Source organism: Oryctolagus cuniculus, chromosome 18 (genome assembly GCF_051225735.1).
Source record: "Oryctolagus cuniculus isolate XC-2025 breed Fujian yellow rabbit chromosome 18, ASM5122573v1, whole genome shotgun sequence".
NCBI lineage: Eukaryota > Metazoa > Chordata > Mammalia > Lagomorpha > Leporidae > Oryctolagus > Oryctolagus cuniculus.
Genome location: NC_142884.1, coordinates 78,790,001 through 78,809,824, shown reverse-complemented (window position 1 = coordinate 78,809,824; position 19,824 = coordinate 78,790,001). Strand labels below are relative to the sequence as shown.

Here is a 19,824-nt window from a genome sequence, read left to right as displayed (position 1 = left end):
GTGTGTGACTCTGCCAGAGCTGCTGTCTCGGAGTGCAGCCCACAGCGCCGGCCCCTAACTTACCGTTTGAAGAAGACAATACGTTTGGGGCAGGCCTTCGGCACAGTGAGCAAGCCACTTCTGGGGCTGTGTTGCGGTGCAGCAGGTTAAGCCTCTGCCTGCGACGCTGCCGTCCCATACGCGCTCCCTGCTGTGGCCCGGGAAAGCAGCAGGAGACAGCTCGCGTGCTGGGCGTCCCCAGGTGGGGCTCCCGGCTCTGGCTTTGGCCGGGCCCAGCCATGCCTGTTGCAGGCATTTGGGGAGTGAACCAGATGAAGGAAGAACTCTGTCTCCATCTTTCTGCCTTACAGATAAATAAAGTGAACAAGTGAAACTGTAGCTATTAAAGCAGCAACCGCAGCAAGACTGGGCCGCGTGGCAGGGCAGGAGGTGAGTCCCGGGGGCTGCGTGGCGGGGCAGTGAGGTGAGTCCCGGGGGCCGCGTGGCGGCACAGTGAGGTGAGTCCCGGGGCCGGCGTGGCAGTGCAGGAGGTGAGTCCGGGGGCCGGCGTGGCGGGGCAGTGAGGTGAGTCCCGGGGGCCGCGTGGCGGCACAGTGAGGTGAGTCCCGGGGCCGGCGTGGCAGTGCAGGAGGTGAGTCCGGGGGCCGGCGTGGCAGGGCAGGAGGTGAGTCCCGGGGCCGGCGTGGCGGCACAGTGAGGTGAGTCCCGGGGCTGGCGTGGCAGGGCAGGAGGTGAGTCCGGGGGCCGGCGTGGCGAGGCAGGAGGTGAGTCCCGGGGGCCGCGTGGCGGCGCAGCGAGGTGAGTCCCGGGGCCGGCGTGGCAGGGCAGGAGGTGAGTCCGGAGGCTGGCGTGGCAGGGCAGGAGGTGAGTCCGGAGGCCGGTGTGGCAGGGCAGGAGGTGAGTCCCGGGGCCGGCGTGGCGGTGCAGGAGGTGAGTCCGGAGGCCGGCGTGGCAGGGCAGGAGGTGAGTCCCGGGGCCGGCGTGGCAGGGCAGGAGGTGAGTCCCGGGGCTGGCGTGGCGGCACAGCGGGTAAGTCACCACCCGCGACGCCAGCCCCCCATGCTGGGATGCCAGCTCAGTCCCAGCTGCTCCACTTCCGGTCCAGCTTGCTGCCGAGGCCCTGGGAAGGCCCTGCCACTCACGTGGACACCTGGAGGGACTTTTGCCCCTGGCCTCTGCGTGGCTCAGGCCTGGATATTGTGGCCAACTGCGGAGTGAACCAGCAGACGGAGATCTCTCTCTGTCTCTCCCTCTCTGTCACTCTGCCTTTCAAATACATCAAGGAAAGAAGGAAGGAAGGAAAAAAAAAAAAAAGGCAAAGCAAGGCCCTGAGCTGTGGGCGGTGGGGCAGAAATGTCTTTGGGCTGCGCTCTAGCTCCAGCCTGGCCTGGCACAGGTGGCCTCCCACTCTGGCCCTTGGCATCCTCGATTGCAAAAGGGGTTGGATGCACGGGCGTGGGGTCCCCTGTTGCACCTGCTGCCTGCCCCACCTCCGAAGGCCTGCGAGCCGGCAGCTAGGGGAGTCCTGTCCCCGCCCTGTGAGAGGTGCACAGGTGTACAGGACACAGCAGCAGGCGTCTCTGGTGGCTACGGAGGTCCCCTCGGCAGGTAGCCGAGGTCCCCTACACTGTAGCCGAGGCCCCTCGGCAGGACACGCTGTAGCCGCCGGAAGCTGCGTCGGCAGAGCTCCATCCTCCGCTCCGGGGACAGTCTTGGACAGCGCTGCCTTCTGCTCCCGCGCGGGTGCTGGCAGGGGAGTCCTGAGACCTCGCCGCCGGGAGGCTGCACTGCTGGCTTCTGTTTGCTGGGAAGTTCGGGGGTCTGTGCTGCGGCCCAGCCTGGAGGCTGGGGCTGTCCCGGCCCTCGCAGCCCGGCCTCTTCCCGTGCCCAGCTCAGGTTGGGAGCCTGGACTGAGTCCAGCTGCAGGGCTGGGGTCCTGGCTCCTTCCAGCCCAGGGCAGAGGTGCCCGGCACACACTGGGCTGAGCCCCCCCCCCCCCGCAGGGGCTCTGGCCGCTGTCACTACACCCTGAGCGACAGGGCAAGGCCGCGGGCGGCCGGAGGGGCTGCGAGCGGCCCCCAAAGCCCCAGCCGTGCGGCCCGGCGGACGAGCTGTCCCGCCGAGCTCCCGGGACTCCGGGCCAGCGCACGGCCCCCAGGGGGCGCTGCGTCCTTGCCTCTCGGGCTGTAAAGCGAAAGTCGCTCCCGCCACGCGGGCCGTAGTTGCGCGTGGGGCTGCGCGTGGGGCTGCGGGCGGAAGCCAGCCCCCCAGCAGCCCGCCTTTGGCTCCCGGGCCCGGGCCGCCCCCAGGGAATGGCGTCCCGCCCACCCTCAGGCACAGGCCGAGCGGCAGTGCCAAGGCTACTGTGAGGGTGTGTGGGGGGTCTTGGGGTGCGCGCCGGACGGGGGTTGTGGCCTCCGCACTCCGTACTGAGCTCCAAGGGCCGGCAGGGCGCTCTGGCCGGCGGAGGGGACGCCAGGGCGCGCCGGGCCGTCGGGGGAAGCGCGGGGGCGGGCACGCCGCGGAGGGCGGGCGGCGGCCGGGGTGGGGGGGGCCGAGCTTATAAAGGCCCGCGGGCGGCGGAGGGCGGGAGCCGCCGAGCCGCCGTCCGGCCCAGCCCGGCCTCTCCGAGCAGCGCCGCGCCGCGCCTGGGCCAGGGCTGACTCCCAGCGAGCGCTGCCCCCGACCGTCGGCCTTCGCGGGGGAAGAGGCGGCGGCGCCAGCGCGCGGTCCCGGAGGAAAGCCGGGGGCCCCGGGCGCGCGGCACGTGCGGCGACCCCCTGCGCACCATGGCGCGCCCGGCCCCGGGCCCCCGCACTGCCCCTTAGCGCCGCGGCGCCGCGAGCCCGGAGCATGGAGCCGCACGTGCTGGGCGCCGTGCTGTACTGGCTGCTGCTGCCCTGCGCTCTCCTGGCCGGTGAGTGGGGCTGCGCGCCAGGTGGGCCGCGGACGGGCCGCGTGGGCCCCGCACTTCCCGGCCCGGCCGCGGGGCGGGCGGGGGTGGAGATCCTACCGGGGAGCGGCCCTGGAACCCGCATTCCGGAGGCGCGAGCGCGGGGCTGCCGGGCGGCGGCAGGGGCACCCGGGCGCCGCGGGGCGAGGGGCGGGCGCTGGGGCGGGGGCGCGAATCTCTTTCTCTCTTTCGAGTTAAAAAAGTGCAGACTTGCATCATGATTTCCTGACCAATCTGGGGAGGGCGGGCTTCCTGCCTGGAGCTGTTTAATTTGGAGCCTCCGAGCCGAGCTAACGTCTGCGCCCCCTGGCTCCCCGCCCCTCGGCCCACTGGGGCGCCCCGCGCTTCGGGAAAAGCCAGGGCCCCTCCCTGCCCTCCCCTCGCCTGCCGGGCTCAGTTCCGCAGGGGCTGGGGGAGGGGCAGCCCGGGCGAATCCGGAACAGATGAGGAGGGGTCCGCAGTTCAGGCACCTTTGTCTCCTGCATACCCGGGGGCTTGGGGCCCTCCGGGAAGTGCGGCCCGGGGTCCCCTCCCTGGCTGCCCTCGCTGCCCAGGGTCCGGGGCCCCGGAACCTGGCCCCTCGCAGCCCTCAACCGTCAGCTCCTCCGTGTGGCTGGGTGGGCCGTCTCCACCCGCGTGCTGGAAAGCAGATTAGATTAGTCTGGGGCCCACCAAGCGGTGTGCGCTGCCCCGGTCTGGTCCCGGGCAGCAGTGGGCGGGACGGGGCAGGGAGTCCGCAGCCTTTCTGTGTGTGGCGCAGCAAGGTGGTGCCACCTGGGGGGACTTCAGGGCGGCAGTCGGAGGAGGCCGCTGAGGCTGGGAGGGGGTGGAGAAACTTTGTTCCGCGTCTCAGCCCGGTGTGGACAGAGGGGCTGGGCTGGGCTGGGCCCGGCCAGGCGGCAGACAGTGCCGGCTTGTTTTTGTCAGCAAAACCAGCGGGGTCCAGCCAGGCTCCTGGCAGCAGGTTCGCTTCTTAAAGGCACAGGGACCCCCGCCTCTCCTGGGCACCTGTCGCAGGAGCCATTCCTGGGGTCAGGGGACCCTGGCCTGGCTCCTGCCTGTCCAGCACCCTGCCGAGCGGGGCTGGTGGGGTTTTAGGAGCCACATGGTCATTTAACGCCATGGACTATTCTGCCAGTGCTTTTTTCCAGGTGTTAAAAATGTGCAATCCATTCTTAGTGTTTGGGCTGCATAAACAGGCTGTGGGCAGGGCCAGGCCAAGCCCCCCCCCCCCCCCCCCCCCGCTGACTGCTGGTTCCTGGCTTCTCAGGCCTGCCGGGAGTTCCCTGTGTCCTTGGGCAGAGTGCGAGTGGGGCTCCCACCTGAGGCCACAGGTTAGACACCTAGGGAGCTTTTACAAACAGCGATGACTAACTCTGGACTTCCCGTCAGCCTCAGACCGCCCCGGAGTGAGGTCTGCTAGTGAGAAAATGCTGATGCCCAGGCCACACCCACCCTGACTGGGCTGGGCGTGGCCCCACCTCAGCGTTTTCTTAAGCTCCTGGGGGAGGTGGACGCAGAGCTGGCCAGGGTGACACCTGAGACTCCCACGTCTGGCTCTGGCCGTGGGGCGTGGGCGGCACCCCAGGGACCTGTTTGCTGCCCGGCTGATGTCAGGGTCCAGCCGGCCAGGCCGGAGGTGGAACAAGCATTCTGTTGTCTGTGAGCCGCCCCGCTGTCTGACCAGGGCTGGCCAGGACGTTCCTTCTCCAGGACTCTGGAAATGAACACGACCTTCAGAGGGAATTAGTCACCCTGTACCCTTGCTGGCCCCGCCGCAGCCAGGGGGAGGGTCTGAGTCATCCTGGGGTGCCCCCGGCTCCTCCCTACACCCCCGTGGGGATCTGAGCCGCCCTGCACCCGGGGAGCAGTGGACGCCCCAGGCCTCTCAGCCTCCGAGGAGGATGGTGTGCATTCTTGAGAAACAGGACCACGCCGTCTGGCCCGGCCGGGCGCACGGCCTGAAACCTACGCCTGCAGGAACCGGGGGAGGAGGCGGCTGAGGCGTGGGGCCCCAACATGGCTTCTGCTCCCCAGACGCCTCGTGGCAGGGCTGAGTGGCACGCCACTGCACGTGGGGATCACCTGAGCGGGACCACTGTCACTCAGAAGCATTGTGGTCGAGGACGGGGCGCGTGCCCGGCGCCCGGCGCCCGGCTGTGGTGCCGAGAGGAAGCGCTGCACTGGGCAGCTTGGGAGCTGGCTTCCTCCGCCGCCGGCACGGGGTGGGGAGGCCCTCGCCAGCTGGAGCTTCCTGGAGGGATGGGGAGACCCAGCGAGTCAGCAGGACGCGGAACCCAGGGCTGCGTGTGCGTGGGTGTGTGAGTGCACGTGGGGGCAGGGACTGCCCAGCAGCCGTGGTGGTCTTCCCACTGGTGGCCCCTGGCAGCCAGGGTCCTGGTCCCAGGGCTGTTACTCTGCTAACTTGGTGGTGAACTTGCTTTTTTTTTTTTTTTAAAGATTTATTTATTTACTTGAAAGTCAGTTACAGAATAGGAGAGGCAGAGAGAGAGGTCTTAGATCTGCTGGTTCACTCTCCAGTTGGCCACAATGGCCGGAGCTGTGCCGATCCAAAGCCAGGAGGCTCCCCTGGGTCTCCCATGCGGGTGCAGGGGCCCAAGGACTTGGGCCATCCTCCACTGCTTTCCCAGGCCAGGGCAGAGAGCTGGATGGGAAGTGGAGCTGGTGAGCCGGCGCCCGTATGGGATGCCAGCAGTGCAGGCAGCGGCTTTGCCCCCTACGCCACAGCGCCGGCCCCTGATTTTGCCTTTGATGCTGGAAGACGAAGGGGCTCAAACAGAGCTTCCTGACCCCCACCGGGGGTGAGGGTGCCTTCCTGCCGCCACCCCCCACAGGTCCAGCAGAGGTGCCTCTCACAGGAAGCCCTTCCTGGCCTTTCTGGAGCCCCCTCCTCAGGCCAACGAGGTGTTAGTCTCGCTGTGGTCCACTTGGGAAACACCTAAGTAGACATTGGCTTCCTTCTGTGCCCCTCTCCTGGTCACTGACCCAGGGTTGTAGCCCCATGGTGGAGGCCAGCCCTCACGGGGACGCCGTAGCGTCCCGCTCGTCCCTCTGGCCTGCAGTGGACGCTCGGTGGGTCGCTGCCACAGTAACGGCCGGGCAGCTCCGCCCGGTGTGGACAGCTTTCAGAGCTGCCAGTCTGTCCATCTCGGCCTTGGCCTTCCTGGTGCCCGAGGCCCCGGGGGGGAGCTGGGCGGGGCAGGACCCTCTGTGCCGCTCCTGACCTCTGCACTGTTGGGGCCGCAGCTCAGAAGGGATGGGGTGAGGGGGCGGTACCGGCGTGGGCGAGGCTTCTCCCTGGGCGTGGATCCCACACCTGCTGCTGCCAGGGGCACCTGCGAGGAGCCTGGGGTGGAAGGTCGCAGGGAGGCCAGAGGGAGGAGGTGGCTGGGAGGGGCGCCGGGCTGGGTGCTGCCGGGCTGGCTGCCGGCTTGTGTGCCGAGCCTGCCGAGCCCTCCCCCTGCCTCCGGGTCTCAGTCTCCAGCGCTGTAGACGAGACCGTGAAAGCTGGAAAGCCGGGCCTCGTGCGTCTCGGGCTCTGCATTTGGTGCCCAGGCTGGGCGGGGCTGGCCGGCGGCCCTCCTACAGGGAAACGGCCGGCCCTTCCTCTGCGGTCCCCGGGGCCGGGAGCCCAGAGCACTTTCCCAGATGTGCCGTGCGTGGGCCCAGGCGCCGGAGGTCACAGGCAGGCTGGGCCTCCGGGGAGCCGGGCGGAAGGGGGCCACCCACCGCGGGGATCCCTGGAGCACACGGGTCGGTTCCCAGGATGGGGCAGGCTCGGGGGACTGGCTGAGCATGCGCGCCCCTCACAGGGTGTCCCAGGGCGTCTGCAGCCTGCTGTGTGGCTCCCGTGGGACCCTCCGTGTTGCAGGGGTTCACGTGTGTGCTCGTCCAGGTCTTGCACTGGAGCGCAGGTGCTCTGGGCAGACGGTGGTGGGCAGGTGGCAGGGCCCAGGTGCCTGACTGGCCCGTGAGCGCCGGTGCTGTGTGTTCACAACGTGGTGCTGAGGGTGGACACAGAGGACTGCAGCAGGGCCCCTCCCCTCCACAGTGGGGTCCCCAGACAGGGCGTCCAGGAGGGACCTCTGAGAGAAGCAGCGCTCAGGGACAGCCAGGCCTGGGGGTGTGGCTGCCTGAGGCTCCCCAGCCCAGCGCTGTGCCCTGAGGCCAGCCCTGCTGCCCCGCAGGCCCGGGCGTCCCTGGGTGCTCCGTCTTGCAGGAGCCGGGGCCGGCGATGGCCCCCTCCCCGGTTTATTTTGTTTTTAGTTTAAATCACAGCTGTCCTTTCCCTCCCCGCTGGGGCTGTGTTTAAAGACCCCCAGCGGAGGCCTAACTTGTATCTGTTACATGGTTACTCCCTAACTTGTATCTGTTACATGGTTACTCCCTAACTTGTATCTGTTACATGGTTACTCCCTAACTTGTATCTGTTACATGGTTACTACCACGTAGGACGTGTGGCCACTCCCATGCATCTTGCACCTGCAGTGGTAAGAGAGAAACTGTAACTAGAGTTGGGACTTGTTTATTTCTGGGTCTTTCTGAGTGGTATTTTCAGACCATGGGTAACCACGAATGAGGGGAGGTGAGGGCACACGAGTGATACATAAATGCGCTTGGCGAACTGTTGAATCCGGTAAGAGCAGATTCTCCCTGGAGCCTGGTAGGCTGCCTGCCCTCCCTGCTCCCAGGGGAGGCCTGGCGGTGAGTGGGCCGTGCCGCCCCAGCCCGGTCCCCGCCCCACGTGCCCACGTGCCCCTCACTGCTTTCTAGGTCTCTCATCTGAGCGTGCGCCGACTCCGCGGTCTCCCTGTCCGCGTGCCGTCGTTGCTGGGATGTTCCACCGGGAGCGTGGGACCCTGCTCGTGGGCGCACGTGTACCTCCGGGGGCATGCTGGGTCGGGGGTGCCCGTTTGTGGACAGGCCCTCGGCTGTGCCAGGCAGCCACTCACACTGAGCCCTTGGGTTACGACCGTCCCGCGTGCCAGCCCTGGCACGTGACGGGCAGTGGGCGGCCGCCCAGCCTCTCCTGGGTGGGGCCAGGCCCCCAGGGCGGACGTGCTCGGCCCCCTGGTCCCCTGGGTCTGTCTCCGGAGCCTGGCTCGGTGGGCTGGGTCAGTTTTTCTGGCGTGTCTTAATAACATAATTATAGGGGGTATTTTTAGGTTCCCTCTAAGAGGCCGGCTGTTGACCAGGGTCCAGTGTGCACGCCGCTTTTCTGTGTGGTATATATAGCGGGGCCTCCACCATCCCCAGGCGCAGGCCAGAGGGACAGGGGCCGCCTGAGCTGTGTCCTGTGGTTTCCTTGGCTAAAATGGGCCCAGCACGGGGGGCTGGGCCATGCCCCTCCCGGGCCTGGGGGTCTGTCCTGGGTTGCCGGGAGCTGCCTAGGCCGGGGTCCATCCGTCCAGGAGCGCCCTCTGACCCCCCTCCTGTGCACCCAGCAGCCCCCTTCCCTGCGGGTGCTCAGGGAGACAGAACTGGCGCTGCCCGGATGAACTGTGCACCTGCAGGAGCTTCCCGGGGCCTGCTCGGCAGCCGTGGCCTTGGTCTCTCTCGTGGCCCCTCCCCCGTGGGGCCCCACGTGTCCGCCCCGTGCAAACACGTGTGACCTCCTCCGCCCTGTCATTCACTGGATTTCTGTTTATGGCTAAGACACCGTTTAACACAACACATCATTACAGCAGAGAGAGCTTTTAAAAGCCAAGTGGAGCCGCCTGTCCGCTGCCCCGACCCAGCTGCTGCTGCTCTGCCCGTCCTCGGAGGGCCGAGCGTGCCTGTGCTGGGCGTCAGGCACAGGACAGGGCTGCCCCAGGCGCCCGAGGCCCGCTGACCATGCCCCCTGGGTCTGGTGTGCTCAGCTCCAGGCCCCTTGGCGCCATCTCCACCTGCTGCCCTCGCTGGGCGCCCCCTCCTCACCTCTGAGCTGCTCCACCGCCTCCTCTGGCGACCTGTCAGTCAGGCACGGACCCGCCCCCCGGTGGTCCCAGTGGGCCTCCCAAGCCCTGCCCACCAGCCTTGCTATGTCTCTCCCCCTGGCGTGTGTGCTTGGAGACCCGCCCTGGGTTGGGCCCAGGTTTGAGGGTCCTGACAACCCCCCCGGATGTTCCCCTGGAAACATCAGAACCGCGGAATGGCCTGGGGCACCTGTCGAGTGGGTTCTGACCGCTCGTGTCTGCCCGTGGCCGTCCACAGGGCGAGATGGAGCCCGTTTCCACCCATTCTCACCCCGTCTTGGTCTAAGCGTTCACTTGTTTTCATCTGCGCGAAGGCGGAGCAGCCAGGGCTGGGCCAGGCCGCAGCCAGGAGCGGTGACAGCTGGAAGGGAGAGCGGAGCTGGGACCGTCACCTGGGGTATGACATGGCCGTGGGTGGACCTGAGGCCGGGCCCTGTCCTGTGCCGGTTCTGACGCTGGGTCCCAGTCTCCGGGCTCGCGGCGAGCTGCGTGCCGGCTTCTCCGTGCTGTCCCGTCAGAGCAGGCGTGTGCGGCTCGGCAGTACCCTCTGCCCCGGCACTGGGGGCTCCTCGCCGGTGCTGCCTGGAGCCCAGGTCCTATGGTGACACCACGCCCTGCCCTGGTTGCCGGGGGCCTCCTGTCGCCCCCTGCTGACTGCCCCCTCGGGTGAATTCCCCAGAGGATGATCTCAGAGCCCCGTGGACACTGACCAAGGCACTCGGAGGTGTGGCTGCTCGCGTCCCACACCCCCCGTGTCCCAGGGCACCTGCGCGTCCAAGGGCCAGAGCTGTGGTGTGCGGATGAGCCTTCCCCTTGCTTCCTTTTTTTTTTTTTTTTAATTTTTTTTTTTGACAGGCAGAGTGGACAGAGAGAGAGAGAGACAGAGAGAAAAGTCTTCCTTTTGCCGTTGGTTCACCCTCCAATGGCCGCCGCGGCCGGCACGCTGCGGCCGGCGCACCGCGCTGATCCGATGGCAGGAGCCAGGAGCCAGGTGCTTTTCCTGGTCTCCCATGGGGTGCAGGGCCCAAGCACCTGGGCCATCCTCCACTGCACTCCCTGGCCACAGCAGAGGGCTGGCCTGGAAGAAGGGCAACCGGGACAGAATCTGGCGCCCCGACCGGGACTAGAACCCGGTGTGCCTGCGCCGCTAGGCGGAGGATTAGCCTACTGAGCCGTGGCGCCGGCCCCCTTGCTTCCTTTTTGGTCGCCCTGGGGCCTGGCTCAGACCTCTGGCTGGCCCAGGAGGTGCCCACCTGCACCCTCTCTGTTCTGTGTGCAGGGGGTGGACCAGGTGCTGGGAGTGGGCGCTTGGTGCCGCTGGCCTGTCCGCCTGTCATCAGTGGGCCTGCTTGTCCCGGCCCGTGTGCCGTCCCTGGCTGTCAGGGCAGTGGGGGGTTGCCGTGCTGCGGATGGGAGGTGGCGGGCTGCCCTTATCAGTGATCACAGACCTTCCTGGCCTGAACAGGGTTGCTGGGTTCGGTCCCAATCTGAAGAGGTCAGGAGTGTCCAGGGGGAGGAGGCCCCAGGGCCCAGGGCACCTGCAGGGAGGCGCTGGTGACCATGGACGCTCGGGGACCAAACGCAGACCCTCCTGTGAGCAGTGTGTGTCCTCATCACAGCATGGGATGTACCTTCAAGAGAGTGGGACTGGTTAGGGTTAGCGCGGGGCCCGGCGGCGTGTCTGTGGCAGGGGACGCTGGAGGATGGGTGGGGGCTGGGCGGCACAGGCTCTAATGCTGTCCCTGGCCAGCCAGGCTTGTGCCGACCCCACAGGCAGGGGACACGCCCTGCTTGCCAGGCCTGTGCTTCCTGCCCGCCGCGCACCCCGTCACCTCTGGTCTTGGAGGGAGGTCCCCTCCCTGGTCCCCAGGCTGCTGGACAAACCCCCTCCCCTCCTGCAGTCCCTGTCGGTGGAGGGGTTCTGCTTCAGGTGTCAGTTCCCTGCAGGGGAGCGAGAGTGAGGGCGAGGCCTGGGAGGCCCAGTCTGTGCCTGAGACCCAGTCTCTGGGTGAGACCCGGGTTGGGGGGCAGGGCCCAGTCTGTCCGTGTGACCAGGTGGGCAGGGCCCAGTCTGGTGAGACCCGGGTGGGGGAGGCGCTGTGAGCTTTGGGCGGCCAGGGAGGCCGAGCTCTGCTTCCAAGGCTTGTGCAGCTCCGGGCCAGGGCCAGACAGGCTGTGTCACATTCCAGAGGCCGCGGAAGCAGCTCCCGGAGCACTCGGTCGGCCCTGGAGGCCGGGCCTGTGGTGCGGGGCAGGGTGCCCCGTCCGGGCAGCCTCTGGAGCCCCCACCCCGCCAGAGGTGATGGGAGGCCCAGGAGGGAGCGGACAGGTGGTGGAGCCGTTTTGTGGGGGAGACACAGCCACGTGTGGCCCCCATCTTCTCTGCCAGACGGGGGCTCGCCCGGGCCCAGCCCCCGGCATGCGGGGTCTCCCTGTGCAGCTCTGGGGGCTCACTCCTGCCCATCCTGCTGCTCCCTGTTCTGACAGATGTGAGAGACGCTGGGCCTGGTCCTCAGTGCCGCCAGGGCCGGGCGTTCTGCCAGGCAAGGAGGCCCCGGGTGCCAGAGCCAGGGCCCTCGTCCCACCCGGCGCCCCTTCACTGCCTCCGCTGGCCTAGGAACCTGCCCCTCCCGACCGCTCCCTGGGTCTGGTTCCCAGCTGTGCCGATTGGGGCCCGAGCATGCGTGGCCTCTGTGGGTGGTTTTTGGTCCCACACGTGCCTCCTGTTGCCGTCAGTATGGGCAGCGGATGACAGGGCCCGGGTGGACTTGAAGCACCTGGCCCGTCACACCCTGGGAGTTTTCCGCTCCTGCCCTGCTCTGGGCGTCACTTGCCGGATTACGGGGGTGGGGGAACCTCGCTGCCCCCGTCCTGCAGGGGAGGGGCTGCCGCCTGGTCCCTGCATCTCAGCCCTGCCCCTGGCCTCCCCCCTATGGTTCCAGGCACGCTGCTGCCCCCAGGTCTGTCCACAGGCGCAGCGCCGCAGGCTCCAGGGGTCCAGTGAGTCTTGCCGCATAGCTTCCAAGTGGCCTGACCACGGGGCTGGTGTGACCTGGTCACGAGGGCGTGGGGCGGATGGCTGCCATCAGAGGCCCTGGGCTGTGTCGGGGCAGCCATGTGTTGGGTCATCCCCAGTGGGCTGCATGTGCCTGCCAGGACCCCTCTGGCTGCTGTAGGTTCTGTCCACACCGTGGCCAGGGGAGGGTCTGTGTGGTAGGGCACCCGTGGCCTCAGGACGCCCTGGGGAGGTGCCCCCACCGAGGGGCTCGCTGCCTGTGCCGTGCCCTTGGGCAGGGGCGTGCTGTTCCCAGCCCTGCGGCTGGACTTGGTCTCAGCTGAGAGGCCACCCTCACCTGGTGCTGGAGGCCATGGAGGGGACCCTGGCTGCCCCACGGCCTATTCGCCCGCTGTGCCGCGCGCCAGCCCCACCTACCTGTGGGCTCGCCTGGCCCCCCTGGTCTCTGCTATAGGCAAGTGCACAGGAACCCGGGGTGGGGCTGGGCTGCTCCTAGGACCTGGCCACCTCCCTGCAGCTCCTGAGGGTGTGGGCAGGAGGCCTGGGGGGTTCTCCATGGTCTGGGGAGCCGGGGGATGGGGGGCGTCAGCTCCAGACTCTGGCCTAGCGTGGAACGCTGGCTACAGGGCACAGGCTAGCGCAGGTGTGCGGCTGTGCCACGGTAGTTGTGTGGCTGTCCCACTCGGAGCCTGTGAGGTCAGTGGGTTAGTGTGCCCATTTCACAGACGAGAAACTGAGGCCCAGAGAGGTGGAGCCAGGCCTGTTCTGGCCATTCCAGTGCTTCTGCCGTTGAGGACAGCAGCCACCACCCCCACCCCACCCCACCCCCGCAGCCTGGCGGAGGCTTCCCAGGCAGGCTGTAGCCGGCGAGCCCTCTGGCCGCTGGCTGCCCGGAAGGGACCATCGATCCCTGGCCCTCCCCGGGGAGCAGCCCGGCAAGGCAGAGATGGAGGCTTCTGCCTCCAGGGAGGGGGCTGGGGGGGAGGGCGCTGGGCCCTGCCCGGCTGGACAGAGGAGCCCCCACCCCGGGGGGAGGGGGGACCCGCGGACACCTGCCTCTTGCCTCCCTGTTGCTTTTCAGAGAGCTGTGGGGGTGAGGGTGGCATCCCCAGGCTCTGCCAGGAGCTGCAGACAGAGCCCCCGGCAGGGCAGCCTGCCCCCCAGCCCGCCGCGGCGGGGGAGCGGGAGTGGCTCTCTGCTCCCAGCTCTGGGAGCTGGTCACACCACCGGAGCCAGCAGGGCGTGTGGTCACTCCCGCCGCAGGGTCAGGCTGCGCCGACCAGGCGCGAGCCCGTGAGAGCTGGTAGGCGCCTGGACCCTGTGCCCGGGCCACGCCGCAGGCGCGTGGAACGTCAGCCGCCTGGGTCCGCCCACTGCCGTGGGGAGTGGTGGTGCCTGAGGATCCTGGGGTGGGATCTGGCCCGCTGTGGCCCCAGGGACGTGGCAGGAGGGCGGGTGAGGGCCCCTGGCTGCATTAGGGGAGCAGAAGGCGGCCAGGGCCGTGCAGGAGCAGGGCTGTCCTGTGGGTGACGGAACCCCCAGAGGAGCTCGGGGCGGGGGCGGGGTGGGGGAGCAGACCTGCTTGCTTCCTGCTCCTCTGCATCTGGGGAGGGAGGTGTCCCCCCCAGGTTACAGTCAGGTCTGCGAGGCAGGTACAGCCTGCTCTGCCCTGCCCCCCCCGCCCCGGCCGTGCGGCCTTGTCCTGCCACCTGCAGGGACCGTTGCGCCCCAGTTCCTCAGAGGCCTGAACAGCAGAGGGCTCCCCCCGCCCAGGGGACCCAGAGAGCCGCGGGGTGGGGCCAGGGGGTTTCCAGAGCAGGGGACGACCTGACCCAGCCGCCTGGAAGGCTCGGGCAGCGTGGGAGACGGGGCAGCGGCTCCGGTGCGGCCCTGCCCCCTCTGCGGGTCTGGGCCACCGAGGCCTCCACGCTCCGTCTCCTGGGAGTCTCTGTGCCCACTTCTCTCCCTCCAAGCCTGCCCAGGTCCCTCGGCAGGGGCAGGGGCAGGGGCAGGGGCCTGGCCTAGGAGGCTGGGGCTGCACGCGTTCCCAGGATGGCCTGGGAGGTGACGTGGGGTGGAGTTCTGGGCTCCTACTGCTTTCCTGCAAGCAGGAGCGGAGAGCAGCCTGGCCCAGCAGGCGTGGGTGCCGCCGCCGCCGCCGCCGCCGTGCGCGTCCGCCCCGCGCCTCCCTGCCACGGGACAGCTTCTGAACACGCAGAGAAGGAAGGGGCCCTTGTGGCCCGGGCGGGCTGGGTTCCAGCTGGTGGGCGCCCCTCTGTGCGGGTGCTGGGGCAGTGTGGGCAGGGCCCTGTTTCCTGGCGGGGGAGCTGGGTCCCATCGGGAACGGGCTGTGTTCCCCGAGTCCTGCGGCCGTGGCCGAGGGCAGCCTCCGGGGCCCAGGGCCCAGGGAAGAGGGGCAGGGGCTGGGGCTCCCGCTTGGCCTCTGCTGAGCTGCTGGGGCAGGGAGGGCTCCGGGGCAGAGGTCGCCTCCGTGTGCACATGCGTGTGCGTGCATGTGTGTGTGTGTATGTGCAAAGAGAGATCAGGATGTGTTCCATGGAGTTGGCTCCCAGGACTGTGGGCGTCTGACACGTGCAGGGCAGACCCGCAGCGGACTTCGGCTGGGCCTCTGTCCCTGCCCCTGAGTGCAGGGCCGCCCTCCCGTGGCGCCCAGGGCTGTGTGCGACAGCTTTGACATCTGGGTCCTGCCGTAGCCCGTGCCTGGGGTTCCCAGGGGCAGGGCCCTTGCACGGCTCTGCGTGGGCTCCCCTGCTCCCACACTTGTTGACCGGCTTCTGGGCAGTGTCCATCTGGGAGCAGGGTGGGCACAGTGCCCATGCCCCTGTGTTGACCCCGTTTTCAGCAGTCGGGGAAGCCAGGCCCGGGGTGGGGTGGGCGGGGCTGTGCTGGGGCCTATGCTTGGGCTGCTGAAGTGGGAGGGTAGAGGCTTTGGATCCCTCCCTCTCCTGGAGGAGGGGCTGCCTGTGCCTGCCGTGGGAGGGGGGTTCCCAGGGAAGCCCTCGAGAGCAGGGCCAGCGGTGGCCAGGCCCCATGCAGCTGGCACAGGCCAGATGGACAGGCCGAGAGGTGCTGTGGGCCGGGTGAGTCACAGGGCAAGCCTGAGTCAGCGCCGTGCTGGCTGGGAGCTGTGAGGACACCTGGGGAGGTGGCCCTGGCCTGAGGGACCCATGTGGCCGGAGCTCCGTGCAGCCCCTCGCTGCCCCTCTGGGCCACCCTTGGAGCGGACACCGGTGTCCAGGCCCATGGGAGGGTCACACCGCTGTTTGGGGAAGTCGCCCCGCTGCCCACGCCTGCTCCTGCCCTGCCCTCGCACAGTCTGCTGGGAGCTGCCTCCAGGGGGTGTGTCCACACCCCAGTCCTTGGAGCTGCCTCCAGGGGGCGTGTCCACACCCCAGTCCTGATGGAACACATGGCCCTTGGGGTCCCAGGCAGAGTGGGAGTGTGAGACGCTCGGAGGCCTCAGCTCTGTTCTGGCGATGCCTGTCCCCCCTGGAAGCCCCCCCTGAGGGCCCGCCCTCTGCCCCAGTGTCCAGTGTGTCCCTCGGTCCCAGCCAGTCACCTGCCTGGTCCTCCAGGAGACCGTGGGCTCCCGAGGGTGCTCACGCAGCCCACACCCTGTTGCCACATTGTAACCACGCTGATCCACGGGGTGAACCCTGCCCCGTCCTCAGGGGAGTGCCGTGGGCCGGGCCTCTGGTGGGCGGAGGAGGGCGCGTCCACATGGGCGAGAGCCCTGGGGCAGGGCGCTGCCCTCTGTAGAATGGAAGGTGGCGGCCCCGTGCCCGGGCTGAGCGGCTCTGAGATGCGCTCTCCCGCGGTGGGGAGCTGTCCCTCTGTCCCTCAGTCCTGGGCGCGTCCCTGCCCCGGACAATGTGGCCTTGTCACGCATGGCTGGGTCGTGATGACTGAGGTGATGTGTCTCCCATCACAGTGGCTGGGTCCCCCGTCACGCATGGCTGGATGGTGATAGCTGGGGATGTGTGGCCCTGTCACATGTGACTGGGTCGTGATGGTTGGGGTGACATGTTCCCTGTCATGCGTGTCTGGGCTCTGATGGATCCTGACAACCCTGTCATATGTGGCTGGGTCACCATGGCCGGGCTGGGCCTTGCAGAGCTGAGAGCAGAGTCCCTGGGATTCCACGGCCGTTTCTCAGGTGCCCGTGGTGGGTGTCTGGGCTCCCATCCATCAGTCAGCTGGGACGCTGGGGCCGGCTCCAGTGGCCAGTGATGGTTTACCCGCGGGTCACACCAGCCTCATCAGTGTGGTTCAAGAGGCTTCTGGAATGTGCTGTCCGCCCTCCGTCAGCTGGGCGGTGTGGGGGGTGCTTGCCGTGCCCGCTCGTCCTGCAACCAGACCTTGAGCGGGGCCCTGGTAACCAAGGGCTGGGTGAACTGGTCCCGGAGCCCCCGTCCCCACCGTCCGCAGCTCTGTAGAGGAAGGGGCAGAGGGTCGCAGGGGGCAGGCCAGGCTGCCTTGCACCAGTCCCTTCAGGAAGGAGCTGCTCCCCCGCGGGCGGCCAGCACGGGCCCTCCGTGGTGCCTGGGACGCAGCTGCTGCTGAGCCGTCGGCAGCCAGCCCTGCCTGCCCAAGGCAGCTGCTCCCTGCGTGGCGTCCTGCCGTGTGGGGACGTCAGCTGGCAGCTCCCTGGCTAGGCACCGGACAGGTTTGCATCACAACCTGGAACCCCAAGCCCGGTGCTGTCCCAGTGCCCGCGGGCAGGCGGCTTGTTCGCGTCCTCGCTGGCTGCCTGCGTGGGGCCCTGTGGCTGGGGCACTGGCGCCGTGCCGTGTAGGCTGCTCCTCCAGGTGGGGTCCAGGGACAGCCCAGGGGACCCGCCTCTCTTGCTGGTGGGCCGAGGAACGAGGCCAGTTCTTCCTGGTCAGGCTTCTGTCGGCAGAGCAGAGGCTGTGATGGCCGCCTCGGCCCCCCTGCTGGGCCCACTGCGCCTCAGTTTCCCCATCTGACAAATGACGCAGGGTCAGTCCCAGCGCGGTGCTGGCAGGAGTGGGGTGTGACCAGGAAGGGCCAGTGGCCTGGCTGCTCAGCTCTTGGCTGTGTGTGACCTGGGAGCCCCTGGTGGCCCCGGTGACAGGGTGTGTGGGTCTGCCCGCCGCAGAGCCCCCTCCCCTCCCCGCGCCCCTTCGCAGACCCTTGTCTTGAGGCCACAGGGGTCCTGGATGGGGCACCTCTGGGGGGCGGGAGGGGCCCTGGACCTGACACCTGCTGCTGGGGGGGCTTCCGTGTCACGGGCCAGCGCCCCACTGCCGCTGTTTGCCAAGGCTCTGCCTGGCCCGGACCCCGTGCCGGTGGGGCACAGCGCTGGCTCCTTGGATGCCTGGACTCCAGCCTGGCCAGCGGCTCCTCCCTGCCTGTTTACCTGTGGTAGCCTGCAGAGATGGCTGCCCAGATAGGCCGGGGGCTAGGGAGGGACGGCCACAGGGAGGCGCCCTGCAGCCCCAGCGCCCGTGGAATGCAGCCCCGCCCCATGCCTTGCAGTCCACTGATGGGGGACAGCTCTCGCAGGTCGGGTGGCCGGAGCCCTGACCTCCTGGGGGCAGCTCAGGTCAACCTGCTGGGGAGAGGAGCAGGGTCCTGGGGTCTCTCGGCCCCTCTGTGCTCTCCCACTGGACGCAAAGTGGCCCCTGCACCCAGCTCTGACCGTGTCAGGGCCACTATGCCTTTCCTGCCCCCCGGCCCGGTGCCTTCCTGGGCACAGCGCTGGTCAGGGGCCGGGCCCCTGGGAGAGCAGCCGCCTCCTGCAGCCTTGCTCTGCTCGCCTGTGAAACGGGGGCCGTGCGGTCCGCCCTGTGCTCCCGGGAGCCTCCCAGGGCCCTGGGTGTCGCGTCACCCCTGCTCCCTGTCCATGCGGCCGTGAGCAGTTGGGCCTGCTGCCCGCTGTCCCTCCCTGGCCCCTGCAGCCCCCGAGTCATGGGGGCTGCGTGCAGCTGGCAGGGTGGCCTGGCTCTCCCAACTGGTAGGTTTGTGTGTATTTAGTAGGATACTGTGTGGGGGGTATATGTGCATATGTACATGTGTGTGTACTGTGTGCCGTGTGTGGTATGTATATACGTGCATGTATACGTGTGTGGTCTGTGTCCTTGTGTATGCGTGCTACGCAACTGCATGTGTGTTCATGTGTGTATGCACATGTGTGCGTGCGTGTGTGTGGCATGTGTGCAGCAGGTACCTGGCACCTCAGGGAGCCAGTGGTGTGGGGAGGGATCCGGGCCCCCGGCACCGCGCCCCTTGCAGGTCAGGGGAGCTGTAAAACCACTGTTCCCGGCCACGGAGCTAATTAAACCCTGGACACGGAGCTAATTAAGTGCTCGCAGAGCCCCGGGCCGTGTGGCCGGCTTCCAAGTAGGTAACGAGTGTTCCCTGGGTTCCGCCTGCACCCTCAGGCGGGGCCTGGGCCTCCCCTGGACGCTGCCACGGGTGTCCAGCCAGAGGTCTCTGCTCCCCCTGGCTGGGGAAGGGGCTTCCCAGAGGCCGGAGTGGGCAGGGCGGGGAGGCTGCATCCTGCGCTCCCGGAGGGTGGGGACACGGGTCTGCTCGCCCGCCCGGCAGCTGCGGGGCCGCCAGCCGGGGTCAGCGCCCACAAACAGGACGTCCTGACGAGCCCAGCCCGGCTGCCGGCTGGTGGTGAGGCCGTGCCTGGGCAGCGGGAGCCCGGGCTGGGCGCCGCCCTCCGAGGGTCTCTGAGGTTAGGATGGTCTGCCCGTGCTAAACCTGACTGTGGCTTTGTCCCCAGAGGCTGGGGGGTGGGGGCAGGGCGCTGTGCTGGGGCTGGCCAGCGGCTGACCCTCCCGCCTTCCTCTGCCTGAAAGTAGCCTCCTCCAGGCCCTCAGGGTCAGGCCTGGGCCCGGTCCTCCTCCTCGGCCTGGGGGAGGGTGGGCCGTGGCTGGGGTGGCCTCCAGGCCCTCCGGGTCAGGCCCAGGCCCGGTCCTCCTCCTCGGCCTGGGGGAGGGTGGGCTGTGGCTGGGGTGGCCTCCAGGCCCTCAGGGTCAGGCCTTCAGGGTCAGGCCTGGGCCCGGTCCTCCTCCTCGGCCTGGGGGAGGGTGGGCTGTGGCTGGGGTGGCCTCCAGGCCCTCCGGGTCAGGCCCAGGCCCGGTCCTCCTCCTCGGCCTGGGGGAGGGTGGGCTGTGGCTGGGGTGGCCTCCAGGCCCTCAGGGTCAGGCCCGGGCCCGGTCCTCCTCCTCGGCCTGGGGAGGGTGGGCGGCAGGGGTGGCCCCCGGGCCCTGTCAGCTCTGAGCGAGGAGGGGCAGAGCCTGCGGCCTCTGGGAGCTCCCTGTGCCACGTCCTCCCCTTCCTCTTCCTCCCTGCCTCTGCCAGCCCCGCCCGCTGGCAGAAGCGCTCACTCAGAAGTGTTTATGGGTTCCTCGTCCAAGCCAAATAAGGCCGAGTGTGCTCCCTGGGAGAGGAGCAGGCTGGCGGGGGGCGGCTGCGGCTGCGGCGGGACCCTGGGGCTGGCAGCTGCCCTCGCTGGCCCTCCGCTGGCCCTGCCCGCGCCGCCATGTGCTCCGGGGACCCGGATGGCTCGCGCCCTTTCTGCTGGGCCGGGACCTGACTGTTCCTGGCCCCTCCTGGTGACAGGGGAGGGCCCCCTGCAGTGGCAGGGCCGTGCGGGTCCTCCTGGGCCTGTTCCCTGCGCGTGGGCGCGGGCCTCTTTAAGGATTACTTATTTGAAAGCAGAGCCGCGGGCAGAGACACACACACGAGCACCCCTCCCCTGGTTCATAGCCAGAGGGCCACAGCAGCCAGGTCTGAGCCGGGCCGAGGCCAGGAGCGGGAAGCCCCTTCAGGTCTCGCACGTGGGTGCGGGGGCATCGGCAGGGGCTGGATTGGAAGCGGAG

The 19,824-nt window shown here is 68.7% G+C and overlaps 1 protein-coding gene across 4 annotated transcripts in view; it reads left to right on the top strand.

Moving 5' to 3' along the window:
* The first annotated feature begins 2,574 nt into the window (after positions 1-2,574).
* PIEZO1 (piezo type mechanosensitive ion channel component 1 (Er blood group)) overlaps positions 2,575-19,824 on the top strand; it is a 50,408-nt gene continuing 33,158 nt past the window's right edge. For 2 of the 4 annotated variants that reach the window (XM_089320557.1, XM_089320555.1), the window contains exon 1: positions 2,575-2,917. In XM_089320557.1, the coding sequence (XP_089176683.1) occupies positions 2,854-2,917 (64 nt within the window). In that variant the 5' untranslated portion in view covers positions 2,575-2,853. The remainder of the gene's footprint in view (positions 2,918-19,824) is intronic. The other 2 variants (XM_089320558.1, XM_089320556.1) reach the window with 1 other exon arrangement.